Source organism: Phoenix dactylifera, chromosome 13 (assembly GCF_051530095.1).
Source record: "Phoenix dactylifera cultivar Ajwa chromosome 13, Ajwa_hap1_PhDact_Kaust_v1.1, whole genome shotgun sequence".
NCBI classification, from domain to species: Eukaryota; Viridiplantae; Streptophyta; class Magnoliopsida; order Arecales; family Arecaceae; genus Phoenix; species Phoenix dactylifera.
Genome location: NC_143202.1, coordinates 3,143,324 through 3,165,584, shown reverse-complemented (window position 1 = coordinate 3,165,584; position 22,261 = coordinate 3,143,324). Strand labels below are relative to the sequence as shown.

At 36.6% G+C, this 22,261-nt stretch overlaps 1 protein-coding gene across 3 annotated transcripts in view; it reads right to left on the bottom strand.

Annotated features, from left to right (window-relative positions):
• Positions 1-1,309: 1,309 nt before the first annotated feature.
• Positions 1,310-22,261, bottom strand: part of LOC103697332 (ATP-dependent Clp protease ATP-binding subunit ClpA homolog CD4B, chloroplastic) — a 33,308-nt gene continuing 12,356 nt past the window's right edge. For all 3 annotated transcript variants that reach the window (XM_088710079.2, XM_088710081.2, XM_088710080.2), the window contains exons 3-10: positions 7,424-7,539; positions 7,200-7,322; positions 6,928-7,113; positions 6,415-6,630; positions 5,922-6,139; positions 3,268-3,343; positions 3,103-3,192; positions 1,310-2,874 (exon numbers count right to left, since the gene is read on the bottom strand). In XM_088710079.2, coding sequence (XP_088566205.1) covers positions 1,702-2,874; positions 3,103-3,192; positions 3,268-3,343; positions 5,922-6,139; positions 6,415-6,630; positions 6,928-7,113; positions 7,200-7,322; positions 7,424-7,539 — 2,198 coding nt within the window. In that variant the 3' untranslated portion in view covers positions 1,310-1,701. The remainder of the gene's footprint in view (positions 2,875-3,102; positions 3,193-3,267; positions 3,344-5,921; positions 6,140-6,414; positions 6,631-6,927; positions 7,114-7,199; positions 7,323-7,423; positions 7,540-22,261) is intronic.

Below are 22,261 nucleotides of genomic sequence, written 5' to 3'. Positions count from 1 at the left end.
AGAGATCAAGTGGTAAGCTGCAATTACAGTGAAAAGTTTCACCATTAATATATTTCTTTTGAGGTCTTCCAAGTTAGTAAGGTCATTCTTCTTGCAGATAAGTCTGCATCGAAGATTAGAAGGTCATGAATGCTGCAAGGAATAAAATGCAGCATATCAAACTCATTAAAATTAGCCCACATTTATGATAAAAAATATATCCCTCTTTGAGATAATTTTCTAATCAATGCCTCATAACAAAAGAGGAACATTACTTGGAAACTGAAGTTGTAAAGTAGAATCAACTCTTATTACATACCTTGCATCTTTCAGTATGCTTATAAGTGCAGATCTTTAACATATTGTTGCACCTTGTCAGCAAAATGAATCAATAAATAAATAATGATGAAATAAATATACATCAACAAATCGTATATAAGTGTGTGTTTAGTAGATTTGTCTATTTCAAAGGAACAGGCCACTGGTTGGGCATCAAAATTTTTTCCAATTGCAGCATGTTATCAAAGTAAATGATCTGACACATCGTGTTAGCTTGCGCAAGCAAAGGATTTATTGCCCAACAGATTCAGAAGAGAAGAATGATGGTGAACAAGCCACTTTTCATCATTCCAGAAATGCATCAACTTGGACTATAAATAAGCTAAAACAAAAAGGATTTACTTCTCTCACTAGGTCAAGCAGGATTTGGTGGGATCGGAACACTTTTCCAGTCTTCATCTTTGATCATTTAATTGTTTTAATGTGCATAGCTTGAATTATTTCATGAATCCCATTTCTGGTGCCTACCCCAGTATACACAGATGCAGATCTTCACAAACAAGGAGACTAGCTGAATTTGGCAAAATGATACATGTATCAAGCAACATGAAACTAACTGGTTAGCCAAAAACAAGTAAAAAAAAAAGAAAAAAGAAAAAAAAGAAACAGCAGCAACAAACTGCAGCTCTTGTAGAAACAACGCCGACAAATTTCTCTTGTAGTAGCCTGAGTCTCTAATGTTATTCACAGTATGCTGGCACCAAACAATTACGCCATACATGGACAAGCGACTGAGCTAACCTGTTAATATCGATAAAACTGAGGGCTAAAATCTGGTGAAAGGTTTTCCGAAGATCTCACTTACCAGAAACAGCAGACAAACAGCATGTCACCTTCCCTTGCCTCCCGTGAAGCAATCCAAGCCCTGAACACCATACTAATGGAAAAGTGATTGCTTGACTATGTAATTAAGAAAAAGGTAAAGGTAGCACACCCAACACATCGCAAGTTTGGGCATCTCCTCCTGGAAGATTAAGTGATCAATAACAAATTTCCGAGCAGTGAATAATATATATGGCATTTGATTCACAACTAGGTCTGACCATGCATTACAAGCTAGTTTGCATAAAATCTAGCCAGTTCGTACAGAGAAGCTAAAGAGCAGGAAAATACTATCAGAGTACACAATTTTGATAAAGAACAGAAATAGCTCAAGTCTGCCTTCTGACTTAATGAGTCAAACTAATTTGCTCTTCTTGGTGCCCTAACCTCAAACTTTAATTACCCGGACTCTATTCATGGGGCTGTATGCTGTAAGCTGTCACAAACTTAAAACCAGCAAATAAGATGATTGGGCTGCTGCTGCTGTGGTAGCCTCTACCTAGATGAAGTACATTAACATGAAACCGCTCAACAATTAAATGGTACATTGTTTATTACACTTCATACAGGAATAGCTGGGGACTCTGGTACACCAGTTGCACCACTAAGAACTGTAACATTTCCATCAGAGTCAACATCCACAATGGCAGAGTCTCCCTCTTTGATCTCTCCAGCAAGCATCTTCTCTGCCAAGCTGTCCTCCAAGAGCCTCATTATGGCCCTCCTCAAGGGCCTTGCTCCATAGCTTGGGCTATAACCTTCCTCTACCACCCTGTCTCTAAACCTCTCTGTAACTTGAAGTTCTATGTTCTTAGCCTTCAGCCTCTCAAACACCTCTTTCAGCATTATATCAGCAATTTCCTTTACCTCAAGCTTTGTCAACTGCCGGAACACGATCATTTCATCCAACCTATTCAAGAATTCGGGCCTGAAATACTGCTTCAACTCCTCGGTAACCAGGCTCTTGATTCGATTATAGCTGCTGTCTTTCTCATCATAGTCAAGATCAAATCCTATCCTACGCCCTCCCTTCTCAATCACACTGCTTCCAACATTGGACGTCATAATCAGCAGGGTGTTCTTGAAATCCACAGTTCGTCCCTTACTATCCGTTAACCTCCCATCCTCTAAAATTTGAAGCATCATGTTGAATACATCCGGGTGAGCCTTCTCTATCTCATCAAAGAGGACAACAGTATAGGGGCGACGGCGAACTGCTTCAGTTAGCTGCCCACCCTCAGTATACCCAACATAACCAGGAGGTGAGCCGATGAGCTTGGAGACTGTATGTCTCTCCATGAACTCACTCATGTCTAGTCTGATCATGGCTTCCTCAGAGCCAAAGTAGTAAGCAGCCAGTGCCTTAGCCAGCTCTGATTTTCCAACACCAGTTGGCCCAGAAAATATGAAGCTAGCAATTGGCCGGTTGGGATTCTTGAGACCGACACGGGCTCGGCGGATGGCACGGCTTATGGCTTTGACAGCCTCGTCCTGGCCAATAACACGCTTGTGAAGAGTCTCTTCCATCTTAAGGAGGCGATCTGACTCATCACTCGAGACTTTCTCAACTGGGATTCCAGTCCAAGAAGACACAATGTGTTGTATGTCTGCTTCTGTCACAACAGGGCCCGAATCACCTGCCTCGCTCTCCGCTTTACTTCTCTCTTTACCCTTGTCAATTAGGGCTGATATCTGCGCCTTCAGTTCCATCTCCCGATCACGAAGCTCCCCAGCCTGTCAAAAATATATTTTAGTCCAAGAAGAGTAGATATAGGTTAGATGGGATGAGGCAGGCTGATTAAGATGAAACAACTACATAAATCTAAATAAGATGAGCAGTCAGCTCAAACAAATATTGTTTGAAACACAACTTCCATCTCTCAAGCTCATTTATAACTGCCAAAATGTTTGATATGAATAATTACAAAATCGATAGTTAATCAGAAATTGATAGTCAAATACCTTCTCAAAATCTTGGCTACGGACCGCCTCATTTTTCTCCTTGGTGATCTGCCTGAGCTCTTTGTCAAGTTCTCGGGCCTCCTCGGGAAGCTGGCAAGGACAGATCTTCCTTAATACAGCAAGCAGAGAAACTTCCTGTTTGAATGGGAAAAGATAAAGCCATACCTGTGCATGGCGTAGCCTCACACGAGAACCAGCTTCATCAATCAAGTCAATTGCTTTATCAGGAAGGAAGCGGTCACTGAAGGAACACAAAAATGTATAAGAAATCCAATAGAAAGCAAGGGAGGAAGAATATGAATCAACCGTCAAAAATGTACTGTGCCAGAGAGATGATTTTGGGTTAGGCAAACCCGTATGAAGGAGTAGTTGCCAATCTTTGGGTAAGATAGAAAAAACACTCCTCCATAGTTGTTAGTTATTAGTGCAAGATGAATGAAAGCATCCAGCGTGATAAAAAAGTGATCTCTTAACAGTAGAATGAACCTCTAGGGCAAAAGTCTGCCCTTTAAGATTTTGTTTGGTTGCATGAAGAGAGAATTACTAAAAGATAGGCAGAATTAGAGCAAGCATTCTTAGTAGTGTTCACATCATGTTTCATATTCACATCTCACTTTCTACAGAGGTCAGCTAAATTAAATTTGTAGTTTCTTTTGCAAGAAAAGCTCATAAAATACTTATATTTAGGCAACTGTTTACCATCAAAGCTTCCTCAATTCTGCTCTTATAGATTGTAAGGGAACCACAGGGCACATATCATACAATCATGCAACTGTTGGGATGTGAAGTTTTGCGAGCAGACATGCAAAAGATATCATTCATCATCCCATTCTAAATCCTATAAAAACAAGGCATCAACAACCCAGATTTTACCATATACCTTTTATTATTTGAAAACAAAAAAAGAAAAGTTGAAGCGGTTCAAAGCATGGTCGGTGGAACCATTTCGAACCGGATGGTTCAGGACGTACCGAGCCGTACCAGTGGCGGACCGGGACAGTTCCGGCAACCGAAACGAAAAGCTTTCAATAGAAGAGAAGGAGAAGGAGAAGGAAAAAGAGGAAAAGAGAGAGAGCGAGCAGGGAAGGGAGGGAGAGCGAGAGGAAGGAAGAGAGAGGGAGGCCGGCACGGAAGTGATCTCTCCCTCCCTCTCTCTTCCTTTTCTCTCTCTTTTCCTCTCTCCCATTCCCCCTCTCTCCTGCCTCCTCTACTGTGTCAGTACGGGCCCAGCACAGAACGGTACAGGGGCATACTGACCCGTGCTGCCAAGCAACCAATCCAAGCCCCAGTTCTGGCATAGTAGACCTTGTTTCAAAAGAACATTATGCCTTCTTAACACCAAATTTTAGGTTAAAAAAACAAGAAAGCGACAATAAAGGTAACTTTCAATAAGGAAAATTTAGCATTTCATTAATGTTATTGAAACTTATATAGTCTTATGCAAGAACCCTCTCACTCTGTACCACAATCCTTGGGACATGAGGAAACTCTATATCCAATACATAGCCAGAAAAGATTTTTCAATGCTAATTTCACTCAAAATATGCTTCCTAAAGACAATATGCTTTTCCAATCAAGAACGTCTTCTTGTTCAACTAAGAAACAGAGCCCTTAGTTTAAAGAGTTCTAACCCAATAGTCTCTCTAAACACCATCCAAATTGCCTTCTAATATTTATCCCAAATATCTATGGATGCAAAATAATTTAGAACCTAAAGTTTTAAGACTTCTCCAGCACTCCCAGTAACATCTACTTTTCTTTGTCCTCGAATTTTTAATGCTTATTGTGGGTGCATCTCTTAGAGTTAGTAGTCATAGTTTCTTGACTTCTAGCTACTTGCAAGAATAAACTCCCTGCTACCAAGTTGCATGGATAATTCTTAAAATATGATTTCTTTTTAAATGATCGTAACTTTGCCTTAGCACCAAAGATAAAGGCCGCCCAATGCATAAGGATCACTCCATTGCTAGGTTTATGGAGGATCAGATTTATACAACCTTATCCCCATGTGTGGAGAGGTTTCAAATCCATGACTTCTAGGTCATAATGGAGCAACCTTACTGTTGCACCAACACTCACCCTTTTCCTAAAGTACCAAAGATGTGACTCACAATTAGAGAATCAATAATAAGGTAGAAAGGATGGCAAGATATATAGCAGAAAAAGAAAAAGCATCTCATGTGACCACGGTTCGCCGTCTGGATACCAGACTCCGTATCGGTGCCACACTAGCACTGTATCGGTACAATACGGTATGAAATCTTTTTGGCGTACCGAGTGTCGGCACACCTTCCTTACTGAGTGTCGAAATGCCTCCAATACCATGTACCGGTACACTAAAAGGTTATAAAGAGTTCATATTTGTTACACACATGCATGTATGTATTTGTTACACACATGCATGTCTGTATTTGTTACATACATGTATCCATACATGCATGCATGCCTACCTAGATTTTTGGAGGCTACCATGTCCGACACTCGGGGACATTTGGACACTTGGCACACATGCCAAGTGTTCAAGTAACACTGCAATAAAGTCAGACGCATGAGCCCCAAGAAGTTTTTGGAGAGCCCCACATCAAGGTGTTAGGCAGCAGAAGCCTTAAGCAAGTGCTTTTATACAATATTAGGTACCATTGATCATTGAAAAGAAAAGAGACTTTTCTGACCCACCAATTACCACATACAGTTCACCTAAGAATGGTAACAGCATATAAAAAACAGCATTGTATGAGGAAACTATGCCCTGATTCTACTTACCAAACTAAAAGGACTAACATACAGAAACCTTATGTATTGAAACTTGAATAACAAACCTAATGTATTGATATGACAATTGAGCAGCAGCAACTAAAGCTTCATCTGTGTAACGAAGTTTGTGGTGAATCTCATAGCGTTCACGAAGCCCCTTCAGAATCTGAATTGATTCATCAACTGTTGGCTCTGGTACTCTTACTGGCTGAAATCGTCTTTCCAGAGCAGGATCCTTCTCAATGTGCTTCCTGTATTCATCGAGTGTTGTGGCTCCAATACACTGAACAAAATGAACAAGGGCTTGGTTTACTATGGCCAGTTACTAGCATCTTGGAACTCCATTTACAAGATGTAAAGTAGAAACTAATAAGAAAAAGTTAGCTAAAAGTTAGTTTCACAAAAAGATGAAGGCTCGATGGCTTTCCAGTGTTAAAGCAATCAAGAACAGTACTCCAAATCTTCAATGAAAAATAACACTTTATAAAATAGAAATGACAATAATCAACTATGGGCAAAAGGTAAAGGGGGAAAAAGTGACATGAAATCTTCTAATACCTGTAGTTCACCTCTCGCAAGAGCTGGTTTTAAGATATTAGCAGCATCTATCGCACCCTCTGCTGCTCCTGCTCCAATTAATGTGTGTACCTCATCGATAAAGAGCATTATCTCATCACTTTGCTTTATTTCCTCCATCAGCTTTTTTAATCTTTCTTCAAACTCTCCACGATATTTTGTACCAGCAACAAGGAGTCCCATATCAAGGGTAATGACCTAGATTTTTCAAAAAGAAAGAGAGAGAGAGAGAGAGATGATCGAGTCAAAAAATAGCATTGTCCAAAGTCAAGTATTATGATTGAGAGCCAAAGATGGGTGATTAGAAGCAATCAGACAATCAGAAAGATACCCAATATTGTCAAATATTGCACCCAGAAAAGGAAAACAAAGGACAAATGCATGATTAACTATATCAGACAAAAGGAACAAATGTAATTCCCAGAATTACTAAAGAAACAGAAGTGACCAAAACCTGTACATGACAACTAGTTGAATAGGATAATCCAAACAAACCTTCTTTCCTTCAATTGTTTCTGGAACATCCCCATTTGCTATGCGTTGAGCAAGTCCTTCTGCAATGGCCGTCTTTCCAACACCAGGCTCTCCAATCAGACAGGGATTGTTCTTTGTCCGCCTTCCCAGAATTTGGGTAACACGTTCTATTTGCTCTTGCCTGCCAACAACTGGATCTAGTTTGCCCTGTAACATCATAAAATGTTTAGATTTTAATGTTTCAATAACAAGTATTAATATGCATTCTTTATGATCAAAAAATGAGAAATTACCTCCTCCGCTAACTTTGTCAAATTAGTACCATACTCCTCAAGTGTGGGCGTCTTATGGCCGCTGCTTCCTCCTCCAACCCCAGCACCAACAGCTTCTGTGCTTTCACCAACCATCCTAATGACCTACTTAAAAAACAGAAGATTATAGTCCACATAATCGTTAAAAGTGCAGAAGATTATATATGCATGTATATGTATGGACCAACTTCTGAATTAGAACATGCCTGTGTACGGATATTGCTTGGATCAGCTCCAAGACTCTCAAGCACACGAGCAGCTACACCCTCACCCTCCCGCAACAGCCCAAGAAGCAAGTGCTCAGATCCAATATAGTTATGACCTGAAGAATTAACAAGTTTGTACTTAGGAACTTTTGCTTAATAAAACAAATATATACATGTGTGTGGGTGTCATATGAGGATATATTTGGTCCCCCCTTCAGATCTCCACTCTGTTATACATGCTCATTGATTTGAGATTCGGCAAATCTCAAATTTAAATAAAAGTTGAGATAGAAACCAAAGTAGATCACTGATTTGGTATGATTCCATGAATCCCATACCTAAGATAGAGTTTTACATAAAAAAGTGGATCTCCTTTCTTATTTGGTTTGGGGAGAGGAAGGGGGGAGGGGCAAGTAATATCAATCCATGTGATATCATTTTCTTTCTCAATTTAGTCGGATAATAAAGATCCATAAATAGAAAGAAAAATATTTACTTCTGCGGCCATCCAGGTTAATAAAAAAATCTGGGCCGTTTGCTATTGTAATATGGAAACTATGTTGTTTTAAGTAACCATTTGTGCACAAGAAATAAAACTTGTTGGGAATTGTGTCCCAAAGCCAATTTTTTAGTTGTAAGAAATTGAATTATGTATATGTTTTATTAAAATGAATAAAAATTTATTCTGGCAATTTTCTATTCATCACAAGTGTTGCATCTTCAAATTGAACTCCTGTGTATTGTGATGAAGTCCTTAGGACTAATTTAGTGGATAAAAGAGGTTTTATCATTTAGTCCTTAAACCAGTTCGCGACCAAATGATGAGCTATCAATTGGACGATAGCTATGTCAAGTATAGGTCGTTGTGTGCCATTTAGTTGGTTGTCCTCTTAAATCAAGGAGTGTGGAGATACTGTATGGCATACAGGTGAGATGTAAGAGTACATCGTCACTGAACAGTGACTCACCTGCATAGCACTCTACTGTCAGGAGTTAGCTTGCAAAGCATATGGGCATAAGTACCCCTTACACCTGAGACTGTCACGGTGACTTGCAAGCAACTCACTGTACTTAGGCACTGGATGACCTGAATTTCTAATTCAGGGATCGGAAGGATGCTGGGTGCAGTCAAGTACTCGCGAAGTCTGTGTACGAGTCAAGATGGGATTGACCGCTCCAGATTATAGGAGTTGATGTCTCGCTGTATTTCAATTCAGTAAAACCTTGGCCAGGGTAAACCAAGTGATGGTCACTTGATTTGATTAATTGAAATACACTATGGATGACCGGACCCAGAATTCGACAGTCCACTCTGAGGTCATCTTGAGCATCGATGGTCATAGGGATGAATTATGCAATAACCATATGTTTAGATTTTTGAATGTTGCTTTGCATATTCGACCTATCCGGACGTCGGGTATCATTGCTAAATGGTCACCTCGATTAGTGCATGGAGTAGTCCATGTACTACCGGCTTAGTGTTCGAACCTATCGGAGTCACGCACATTAGTCAAACTAAGTAGGAAGGTCTTGACCCAATTTAATTAAGAATTAAATTATGGGTCATTTGGAATTTAGTTCTGTCTATGTTCTGCTAGCACCGAACATGAGGTACATGCTAAATTTCATGGATGAACAACTAATTAAGTCTGTATTTCGGGTCAATCAAGTTTTAATTAATGTAATGGAACTTGATCAGGACTCAATTGTTGAGATTGGATTTGATTGGGTCTAAATTAGTGTAATTGGGCTCGATCATGATTTAAGTGAGATTTAATTTCGTATTTGTTCTGATCTAAGTCGGATTTGGATCGAGCCGAAACTAGACCCAATTGAATTCCCCATGAGTCGGACTCATGTGGAATTTTTTCCGAGTCAAAAATCATTTAAATCGGCTGTCAATTTGGATTAGAACCAAATAGGCTTGCTTTATTACAAAATGGGCTAACCCATTTCCTATTTGGCTAAACCCATTTCAATGGTTAACGGCTGACTTGATTTTTAAATCCCATGGACCCATGGACCACTTTCCCTCATGGACCCTTAACACTTTTCTTTGTGAGCCGCGATGGAGAAATGCTGGGAGGAGAAAACAGAGCCTTCTTCCTCCCAGCTTCGTCTCCACACCGCGCCACCGTCTAGCCTCCGTTCGGCTTGCCGTCTAGACCAAAATGTTCGGTTTTGAACTGGCTACATTCCGATTCATTTAGATTTTTGAAATCTGGCACGTTTTCATGGATTCACTAGTTTTTTCCCACCGTTTGTTTTGAAACAAGCGTTATGAAATTCATCCATAAATGAATTCTTTAATGCTCGGTCAATAACGCCTCTTAACTCCTCTTAGCGTTGGCCTATTTGAGGCCACCGTATCATCTTGAAGATGAGAGGATGAGAATTTTCTTGAGAAGAAAATTGTCAGACAGAAGGAGAGATTTGCTTCTGTGAAGAAGAAGAAGAGAGAGAGGGAGTCCTTTCTCCTCCCTTCCATTCCCTCTGGTGGTTTGGAGTACGGTCTAGGGCCGGTGTCCTCTCCTTCCTTCCATTCCCTCTGTGATCAAGATCAAGAGACGGGCATCAGTTCGGCTCAGGCGTATTGTGAAGAAACGGGAGGAAAGAAACCGAAGAAAGAAAGAAAGAGAAGAAAGAAAGAAATAGGAAGGTCCTTTTTCCAGATTTCCTTTCTTCCAAGGGTCCTTTTGCAAAAGATTGTTTTGCACGAGTAAAGACATCATCCAACCTTCTTGCGAAGCTTGACGTGCGTGCGAAGTAGAGGGCTTGCAGATCCAGGCCTTGCAGAGCTACCTTCAGGGATCTAGATCCAGATTCAGATTCAAATTACCTCGACCAACTTCCGCTACGGGCTTGAGGTAATTTTACATAAAAGTTAAATTAATATTTATAATTGTTATAAATAAAATAAAAAAAAATTAAAAATAATTTTTCATGCCTGGCGTTCGATTTTATCGGACAACTCGGAAAATTTTTCCTTCAACTGGTATCAGAGCCAGGTTGGCCGATGGAATTGGCCTATAACATCTAGAATTATGCATGATTTAATTTTTAAATTAAGATTAGATCTAGATTTATTGATAAAATATCAATCTTGTGCTGAATTATAAGGTTGTCCTGCTATAAGGTTAATCCCTTATAGTGAAAAGGTTGTCCTAGTACAAAATTGAAATTAATTTGTATCATAAAATAAATAGTTTATTTTTGTGAAATTATGCATAATTGATGTTTATGAAATTTTAGTTTTAAATTTATTATGACCACAAAGTTTAAATATAAATTGTTTATATTTGGAATAAATTGACACCTTGTGAGGATGATAGTGTTATTTTGATGATTAACAAACAATTATCCAAAGCATGCTATAAGTTAAATTGATACTTCATTTATAAGTTCATTACTCTCAGTACATATGCTTAATTGAAAATATATATATGATCTTGTTCATTTGGATGGATCTAATCTTGAGAATGCAGCAAAGTGTGGATTGAGTCGACCCAAAGATTGTTTGAGTCGACCCCGGCACATCAAGAAATCATTTGGCACACTCCTGCAAAAATGGCACAGATGAACAGTTGGTTGGGTCGACCCAAGGTAAGCATGAGTCGACCCAAACTTCAAGAACCTCAAAACATGAAGGAAAAATGGTTCTCTGGATTTACTGAGAGGGTCGACCCAAGATGAAGTTGAGTCGACCCAAGCTTGAGTCGACCCAAAGAAAGGTTGAGTCGACCCAAGTGAAGAAAGGCTGAAATTCAAGGCTCTGAAATTTTCTGAAGCTGACCTTGGGTCGACCCAAGAAAAATGTTGAGCTGACCCAAGGTTTGAGCCGACCCAAAGAAAGGTTGGGTCGACCCAAGGCAACAGAAGGCTGAATTTCAAGTTTCTGTGTTTTCTGAGAGGGTCGACCCAAGGAATGTTTGAGTCGACCCAAGTGAAGGTTGGGTCGACCCAAGGACAGGTTGAGCCGACCCAAACACGGACTGAACATAACGGCTAGTTGTGCAGAAATGCTTTTTGGACTCCCAACGGCTATAAACAGCTAGTTTCTTCAATCCAACGGTCAGAAAGGACTATTTGGAGGTTGGAGAAGTATTTAAGAGGGAGTATTCATCAGAGGAAGCAAGCTTTGGGGAAAATACATCAAGTGCATTCAAGAGAGAACCCTAGCAAGACAAGCTTCATCAAGAGCTTCATTCAAGAATCAAAGAAAGGGATTGAGCAGATTCAAAGAGGCATTAAGAGCTCCTTCCCCCATTGAAGAGTGAAGCTTCCTTGACCAAGAAGAGCAAAGCGACTTCAAAGCGATAATTTCTTTCTAACTCTTCTTGTTGTTCATATTGCTTTATATGCTCATCTAGGAGTTTAAATCTTTTCTTTTCATTTGTTTAAACACTTTGTAAAGGTTCGTTGGTAAGCCCGCAAAACCAACAAAGGTTCGTTGGTAAGCCCGCAAAACCAACAAAGGTTTTTGGTGAACCCGGAAAACCAAAGTTGTATAGGTTCGTTGGTGAGCCCGCAAAACCAACAAAGGTTTTTGGTGAACCCGGAAAACCAAAGTTGTATAGGTTCGTTGGTGAGCCCGCAAAACCAACAAGGTTCTTGGTGAGCCCGGAAAACCAAGTGTATAGGTTCGTTGGTGAGCCCGTAAAACCAACAAGGTTTTTGGATTGTGAGCCCGGAAAATAATCCAACTGTAATCCGCAAGATTATAGTGAATTCCCAAGGGTACGCTTGGGGAGTGGACGTAGGTGCTAAGGAGAGCACCGAACCACTATATATTGGTGTGTTTGCATTGTGTTTGTGCTTTCATTTTCTCTTGCTTTATCTTCTCTTCTTGCATTAGATTAACTCACTTAAATAACCTAAGAGAGCATCCATCGCACTTAATTAAGAAAGTTTTAAAAGTACCAAAAATTTAGAAGAAACCAATTCACCCCCCCTCTTGGATTGTCACCTTGGGCAACAAGTGGTATCAGAGCAAGGTGCTCTAATAGTACCCATTGATCTCACAATCAAGAGTTAAAGATCATGACAACCCAAGTGGGATGTTCTATAGGAGAGGGACAATTAATTGATAGACCACCTCTATTTAATGGCACAAACTACACTTATTGGAAAGCTAGAATGAGGATATTCATTCAAGCTTCAAACTATGAATTATGGTACATCATTACTAGAGGCCCTCACTCACTCTCTCACACTATTAATGAAAAAGACTTAGCACAATTGAATGCTAATGCTATGAACATACTATATTGTGCTATCCATGAAACTGAATTTAATAAAATCTCTGCATGTTTATCTGCTAAGGAAATCTGGGATACTTTAGAAAATATTTATGACAATATTCTGTTTAGCTCACATATGCTTCAATTACATACTAACAGTGAGCCTGCAGAAAACGATGTTGAATCTCCCAATCCGGAAGAAAGAACAACAAATGAAGAATTCGGTGATGAAAACAAGGATCCATACCCAAACACCGAAAAATTCAAAAGCTTCCTAAAGACAAAGAAGAAGAGGAAGCAAGAAGAAAGTAAGAAAGAGATAAAAAGGAAGAAAGCCTTGACCAAGAAAGAGTCAAGCAAGAAAATAAAAGTTAGGAGCAACAATGATGATACTAGCTCCAAAGAAATACAAGGGGTAACTAACTTGTGCTTTATGGCACAAGAAGATAAGGTACAATCTGAATCTACTCTTACATCAAATGATTTTCAAGAAGAATTTTCTTATGATGAATTATTAAATGCTTTTCATGAATTGTATTGTGAATGTAGAAAACTAGCTATGAAGAATAAAAATTCTAAGAAACTAAATCTAAAAATTTCAAAAGAAAGAAATTCTTTTGGTGAAATACAAGACAAACTAAATTCTGAAAATGAAAGCTTAAGGTTAATTTCAGAACAATTGATTCAGAAAAATCAGAATTTAATTAAAGAAAATCAAAACCTAAATGAAGAAATCAACCAATTAAAATCTTTTATTAACAAATCCACTGTAAGTTCAGAAAAATTAAAAATGATGTTTGAAAGCCAACATGCTGTTTTTGATAAATCAAGACTTGGCTGGATTCCTTTGCTCAATAATAAAACCCTAAAGAAAAAGGTTATCAATTTGCCAAGCAAACCATCAAATAAGATAACTTATTTCAAATATAAAAAGATTGGGCATAAAAACTTTACTTATGGTTCTAATTCGAATAAATCAAATGGTAAAGTTATTACGATTAAACAAATTTGGATTCCAAAAGGAACCATATGCACTAACCCTCAAGGACCCAAGCAAGCTTGGGTACCCAAAATGAAAAATATGAGGGTATAGATGTAGGTGTGCCAAGCTACCCATGGAACAAATGAAATTTTCATACAAATGGGTGCATTGACACATAATTAAAGATAAGTCTCATTTTATTCATTAAATTTAGTATAAGGTTTAACATTCTACTTCGTGTATTGAAATTATCTTTTTTATGAAATTACGATACTCTCTGCATCAAAGTTTTTAAATGCCTCATATGTTAAATTTTATCTCAACGAGTTTAGCATGAAACTTTCTAGTGCTTGCATCATGATAAGAAAACAATGAATGGATATATATATAACCTTCTTCTTCAAGTTTACAAAAATCTAAATTTCCTCTCTAGTATAAACACTTGATGCTGATTTCATACCTTCATGTTAAAACTTTATTGAGCATAATACTTATGAAATCTTATTTCATTATTTGTGAAGGTATGAGTATAATTTATCATAATATCACTCATTCCTTATGTGATTATTTGAAATATATTATGATTTACTCTATAAGTCGCATGTATGCATCATATGTTTCAATCATAAATGATTAATGTGTCGTGATCATAATGAAAATTCTACTAAAAAGTTTTATAACAATGATTTTTTTTTTGTAATTCTCAAGACTATTCAAAAAATCTAAGATTAATAAATCTGATCTTTAAAGTGTCTCATTTAGTATAATCACTGTATCCTTGATTGAATGATTAATATCCTTACATAAAATTATCTCGAATTCTATTGATTAATGTTAACACGTCATGTTTAATCTGAGCATAAAAATATTCTAAAAGTATGAATATTAATTCCTTTGAACCATCTCCCATAAGTCAAATATAAAATCTTAATTAATCTAAAAGAAAATTGCCTATCTCTCTAAAACAAGATTATTTGTATTGAAAGCCGAATCATAACCAGAATTTTGATAGAAACAACTATTTAAAATAACTTGATTAAAACTTAACTGGTATATCTTATTGATAATTATTTTAGGCAAATAGAATCTAAGCTAAATTGCTTCTGAAAATAAAAAAAAAATTGGTTTGACTTTGATAAATCTTCCTATTGCCTCACATGGGTGTCCTTGAACCATATTATTTAATAAAATTATCTCTTTAGTTCAAGTGACTTGTGCTTGCTTATATTTAGACAATCTCTTGAGTAAAGTGACTTAATATTCAATTATTGTCATATCTTATGTTGAGTCATCTAGCTAAAGAAATATATTGTATGAATGTTTTGTATCTTGAAGAAACTAATGACTTTCCTTCAAGAAAGAAAAAGAGTTTATTAATGATACAGGATTTATGAGCAAGAAATTTCAACTTGAAGGACACCTTGATGAAAGATACAATAAACATTCCTTTGCAAACAAAAAAAGGAGAGAGATTTTCTTCAGCCAAGGGTGTAAAGAATCTAAAAGGTATTTGGCTTGAAGAATGCTAAATACACTGGTAATCTAAACTCTTCTCTTGTGAGTTAGTTGAGCAAAATCAATAATCTGAAATTATATGGTAGCATGATTAAACCTTTAATTGCTGATCATCTTGATATCATGCTTCATTCTCATGCTAGTGATGATTGTTTCATGGTGTGATTAAATTGAAGTTTACTTTTTCCTATATAATGCATAACCATGAAATACACAAGTTTATGCCTCAAATCTCTAATTCAAAATAACTTGTGATAAGCTATGAATCATTGGGCATAATGAAAATGCTGTTTGCATGATATATATTTATATGCAGCATATTAGATTAATTCTTTATTCTGCTCTTTCATGTAACTACTTGAAAATAACAAAAAGAGAGAGAGGTAAAGAAAAGAAAATGGATATTATTCAAGAGAAGTAAAATCTAAGTAAAGGCAAATACTTCAATCTTAAGGAAAAGCAAAACAAGCATAATACATTCGGCACATTTGTGAGACTAATATGAACATTCCTTTGGAAGAGATAAAATCCGTAATTAATTACAGGAAAAGGTTGAAGTGAACATTTTAAACCTTCTATATTGCTCATCATAGGGATGGTGCCAATGGGGAGGCTAGTGGTAGTACCCGGCACTATTTGACCCAACTATTCGGTGCAGGGCATATTAGGGACGGCACAAGAGGGAGGCTAGTGGTAGTACCTCGTGCCCCTTCCAACTCCACCGGATAGGGAGCAAATAGAATATAGAGCATAGAAAAGTAAAACCGAAAAATAAATGAAGATAATCAAAATGTTCATTGAATGGTTAAAGAAAGAAATTAAAAATTTGGGGAATGAATGATAAATAAATAAAAATATATAAGAAGGTTGTGAAAAATCAAATGAAGTTTGAATCACTTGAAAACACACCTTAAGGATAAAATCAGTGCTAAATTGTATTTAAATAAAGGAAATTTTATTTGAAAAGAATTGATTTTGATCCATGACATGCTTGTTATGTTTTGCATATTTTGAATTATGTGTTTTCAATATTCAAATAGCAAAGATCTTTTCTAGATATAACTTGTAATGCTTCATGCCTATAAATTTTGATTGAAACATGTTATTACCAACAACAACATCATTTTGTTTTAATGAATATATTTTGAAAAATAAAAAAAATTTTATTTGAATTTGCAAATTAGGCAAAATGGATTGATTCTGACATATCTTTTATCTTGCCTAACATTAGTACATAATATCCTCCAATTTGTACCAAAATTCAATATGAATTACAAAGATTCTGGATGTGCTCTAATGTTCTTGAAATATGTGTCTTCAATCTTAATAATTTAAGATGAGCTACAATGTAGAAGATGCATATCTCAAATTATAATCCTGAAAGGCTCCTTGAAAATTTTTATGAAATTCAGAATCTGATGTTGTATAAAAGCTTAAACTTAATTTAAAAATGCCTCTATCATTGTATTTTTGTAACCTTCATTATATGCTTCAATGATTGCATCATTTTGGGGAATAACTCAATATGAATTTCTAGATAAAATTACAGCTTAAGAAAAATAGAATAATTCTGATGCCTTGATTGCTTGCCCTGATACGCATCTGAAACATATCATTTCTTATCTTCAAAGTGTACTAATATTGGTCTGAATGATGTGTCTTTTGATGATCTTGATTGCAAACAAATATTTTTTTTAATATATGATTTTATTTTGATATTGAAAAGATTTATTGTGCTTCATATATACATTGCTGAAAAACCTTGATTAAGAAATTGAGTTCTATAAATACATATACTTCAATGGTCATCTATATTTTTTTTTTCTCTCCTACATTGTTAAAGACTTTCATCAAAATATATATGTATATATATTATTAAAAGAGTGAATGATCTCAAGTCTAGAAATATTTCAGCTCACTCAAATGATTCTTAAAAGAAAGAAAATGTAAATACTTTTGAAAGAATTTGAGCTTCAAATGAATCATTTTCTGATTAATATTTCAGTACATTTTCTCAAAGATTAAGAGGAAGCATAACTTGTTCTTAAAAGATTAAAAAGAGTGATTGCTATAAATTTTGAATAACTCTAGATCATTCTATATTCTTGATATCATAAAGTTTCAGTTTTATTCACGTTTATCATTAAAATCTGAAATTCAACAAAAGAAAAGAAAGTTTAAAAGAAAATGCATCTTTTGAGGGGGAGCTTTAAATACTCAATCTCTTTATTGAAAATTATCTTCAAACTCTAAACTCTCAAATGGAATGATTAATTGAGGGGGAGAAAGAAAATTTCAGAGGGAGAGATCATATAGAACTTAATCATGTAAATTCACAACTAAAGATGAGAGAAAGAATACCAAATGTAAAGTGGTATTAAACTCTGTGCTTCATTGAATATCTTTTGAAAGTTAGATTTTCATCTGTACTTAATTGGTAAATCACTTGTTTTGAAAACTAAGTGAAAAGGATTCCATTTGTCTTAGTATTGGAAATTTACTTTGGAATCTACTAATGAGCTCTTATTGGCTTGCACTTTAGCGTTTCAATCATGAGCCAATTCATTTTAATTGATTTTGATGTTATGATCTTTAAAGGAGTAAAAGAAAGTCCTTAAGAGAGCTCTAAAAGAACTTTCAAAGCCTTGAATTTTATGTATCCTACACTACATAAATTCATGTTTTGGTATCTATGCCCCAATACTTTTATTTGGATTTTCATCCGTGCCTTTCTTTGAATATTATTCTTGATACTCCTTGAAATAACTTGAAAAAGATTCCATCTACACTTGATTTCAAAACTATCTTTGGAATCTACATTTAGAGATCACTTCTGGCTTACATTCTAAATATCTCATTCCTAAAGCCAAACACATAGAAATAAGATATCATTTTATTAGGGATCATGTGCAAAATGGAAACATATGAGCATATATGTACTGAAAAACAATTAGCTCACATATTCACAAAACCCTTGAGTGAAGATAGAGTCTGCACGCTAAGGAGGAAATTAGGCATATGTGATCCTTTTTATTGAAGAGATATAAAAGGAAGCAAGCAATCTCATGATACATTCCTCCCATTTCTAAAAACCCATGAAACATGAGTCAAACTTGTTATCTATAGATTCCTTACTCATGTATCATTGTCCCATAAAGAGTTTATAAGGATTGGAAGCAAGGAAAACATTTTAGAAGCAAAACGGAAGAGAAAAGAAAAATTCTGCACTTGGGTCAACCCAACCCAGAATAGGGTCGACCCAACGTTGAGTCGACCCAAGAAATTTCTTGAGTCGACCCAACGTCGGGACCCCACTGTTAAAAGGGGGACCCGTGAGCTATCTAGGGCACTGTTTACCCTTTGTCCTCTTCCGAAAACCCTATTTCCCACTCTCAATTAGAGTCTCCCTAGGCTGATCTTAGCATCTATATTTAGAGCCTAGGCTAGAAATCTAGTTCTCGTATGTATCTTGCCTTTTCTCATATATATCTTGCTTTTTCCCTTATGAATCTTGTCTTTCCCTTATATCTTTAAATCTTGATTGTGGAACATTGTACTTTTCATCATTTTGAGCATTAATATATGAAAATGTTCCTATTTTGATCAATGAAGTCTGAAGTTTGTTCTTTATTGCATCTTTTCCCATATATATGTTTTTGATGATAACAAAAAGGGGGAGAAGAGAAGGAAAGAGTATATAAAGGAGAAGAGAAGGAAAGAGTATATAAAAGAGAAGAGAAGGAAAGAGTATATAAAGGGAGAAGAGGAAAGAGTATATAAAGGAGAAGAGAAGGAAAGAGTATATAAAAGAGAAGAGAAGGAAAGAGTATATAAAGGGAGAAGAAAAGAGTATATAAAGGGGGAGACGAAAAGATAGAGTATTCACTCTAAGAAAAGAAAGAGTATTTCATTTGAGAAGAAAGAGTATTACTTTTGTGAGAAAGAGTGAGTAAAGAAGTTATGAAAAGAAAAGAGAAATAAATGGGCAAACAAATTGAAAATCATATAAGAAAGCTTACATATCTAAGGGGGAGCAATTTGTAACAATGAAAATCATCAAATCAAAAATTTCTATCATAATTCAGAATTTGGCACATATAAATTCAGAATTTGGCACGCTCCTCTCGCACCCCGATACATAAGCTGAAACTCATAAATTTTTGAAGTTTCATTGCTAATGAATTATAAATGAAAGGGGGAGCCATTCAAAAAGTCAAATTGGCAACTTTTGGATGATAAAGGGGGAGATTTCACAAGTATATATGAAAAGCTGAAATTCAGAAATTTAATCCCTCTTATAAACTGATTTTAAAGACAAGTATCAATAGGCTTATACTCTTTATTTTGTAATCATCAAAAAGGGGGAGATTGAGGATGATAGTGTTATTTTGATGATTAACAAACAATTATCCAAAGCATGCTATAAGTTAAATTGATACTTCATTTATAAGTTCATTACTCTCAGTACATATGCTTAATTGAAAATATATATATGATCTTGTTCATTTGGATGGATCTAATCTTGAGAATGCAGCAAAGTGTGGATTGAGTCGACCCAAAGATTGTTTGAGTCGACCCCGGCACATCAAGAAATCATTTGGCACACTCCTGCAAAAATGGCACAGATGAACAGTTGGTTGGGTCGACCCAAGGTAAGCATGAGTCGACCCAAACTTCAAGAACCTCAAAACATGAAGGAAAAATGGTTCTCTGGATTTACTGAGAGGGTCGACCCAAGATGAAGTTGAGTCGACCCAAGCTTGAGTCGACCCAAAGAAAGGTTGAGTCGACCCAAGTGAAGAAAGGCTGAAATTCAAGGCTCTGAAATTTTCTGAAGCTGACCTTGGGTCGACCCAAGAAAAATGTTGAGCTGACCCAAGGTTTGAGCCGACCCAAAGAAAGGTTGGGTCGACCTAAGGCAACAGAAGGCTGAATTTCAAGTTTCTGTGTTTTCTGAGAGGGTCGACCCAAGGAATGTTTGAGTCGACCCAAGTGAAGGTTGGGTCGACCCAAGGACAGGTTGAGCCGACCCAAACACGGGCTGAACATAACGGCTAGTTGTGCAGAAATGCTTTTTGGACTCCCAACGGCTATAAACAGCTAGTTTCTTCAATCCAACGGTCAGAAAGGACTATTTGGAGGTTGGAGAAGTATTTAAGAGGGAGTATTCATCAGAGGAAGCAAGCTTTGGGGAAAATACATCAAGTGCATTCAAGAGAGAACCCTAGCAAGACAAGCTTCATCAAGAGCTTCATTCAAGAATCAAAGAAAGGGATTGAGCAGATTCAAAGAGGCATTAAGAGCTCCTTCCCCCATTGAAGAGTGAAGCTTCCTTGACCAAGAAGAGCAAAGCGACTTCAAAGCGATAATTTCTTTCTAACTCTTCTTGTTGTTCATATTGCTTTATATGCTCATCTAGGAGTTTAAATCTTTTCTTTTCATTTGTTTAAACACTTTGTAAAGGTTCGTTGGTAAGCCCGCAAAACCAACAAAGGTTCGTTGGTAAGCCCGCAAAACCAACAAAGGTTTTTGGTGAACCCGGAAAACCAAAGTTGTATAGGTTCGTTGGTGAGCCCGCAAAACCAACAAAAGTTTTTGGTGAACCCGGAAAACCAAAGTTGTATAGGTTCGTTGGTGAGCCCGCAAAACCAACAAGGTTCTTGGTGAGCCCGGAAAACCAAGTGTATAGGTTCGTTGGTGAGCCCGTAAAACCAACAAGGTTTTTGGATTGTGAGCCCGGAAAATAATCCAACTGTAATCCGCAAGATTATAGTGAATTCCCAAGGGTACGCTTGGGGAGTGGACGTAGGTGCTAAGGAGAGCACCGAACCACTATATATTGGTGTGTTTGCATTGTGTTTGTGCTTTCATTTTCTCTTGCTTTATCTTCTCTTCTTGCATTAGATTAACTCACTTAAATAACCTAAGAGAGCATCCATCGCACTTAATTAAGAAAGTTTTAAAAGTACCAAAAATTTAGAAGAAACCAATTCACCCCCCCTCTTGGATTGTCACCTTGGGCAACACCTTGAATCCATGATCATAATACATTTAATAAAGAATTAAATGTTGAATTTAAAATTTAAAATTTGAATTTCAAATAAAGATTTAAAATTCAAAATTTAAAATTCGAATTAAAATTTAAATTTGAACATGGGTTTTGGGGCATGGGTTAGCACAATCAGATTAGTTGACTAGGTTAGACCTAATCATGAAATCAAATTGAAATGGACTAACTTAAGAAACATGATTTAATCTAATCAATAGTTGAACTAGACTAAATCAAGCTTTATAAAATGATAAACTCAATAGTTGTAGTTTATCATATCCAAACATTTCAATTGGATCTGATTGTGGCTCAGTGGTCGAGCCCGAGTTCCTAAGGATAACCTAAATCAACTTGATAAACCAATTGGTGTCTAAGGTAAGTCGGCATTTGATCATGGTTTTTAATTGGGGCTACCTCTTACCTGGCCAACATAGTTGGTGTCTAGGAAAGAGGTTAATGGCGTAACCCTCCCATGATCTCTCTTACCTGGCCAATTTGGTCGATCAAGTTTTGATTAAGGTACCTTGAGACTTGGCACTCACCCATGCCATTAAGGAAATCAGTGTGACTGATTTAGGTGTCTAATAGACCAATAAGAGCTAGTTCTCTATATGATTTGGTGAAATCAGTGGGAGGATTTAGAATTATCGATCAGGTTACATATCATTTAAAATCCTCTAAATTATTAGGTCCTTAAAATGATAAAGTTATATAGATAACTAGATCATAGCCTCCCATTAAGGTGAATGATAATAGGTCCAATATTACAGTTGAACATGCAGGACGCTTCCGTCTGGTGTTCCTCTAAATACTGGAATTATCCTTCATTATATGATAGCTTTTTGAGCTATCTAATTGTGATTAGGTTGGCCGAGCCTTCCTCGGGCCTGATCATACATTAGGTAGTATCATCGAGTTAGTTCATTAATGGTTGGACCTAACCAGGATTTTCAGTGGAGGCCTCCGCCTACTGATTACCACTTGGGGCAAAATTGATTGCTAGAAATTGTTTAGAGAAATAATTGGTAATGTACCTACCCTTAGATGCACAT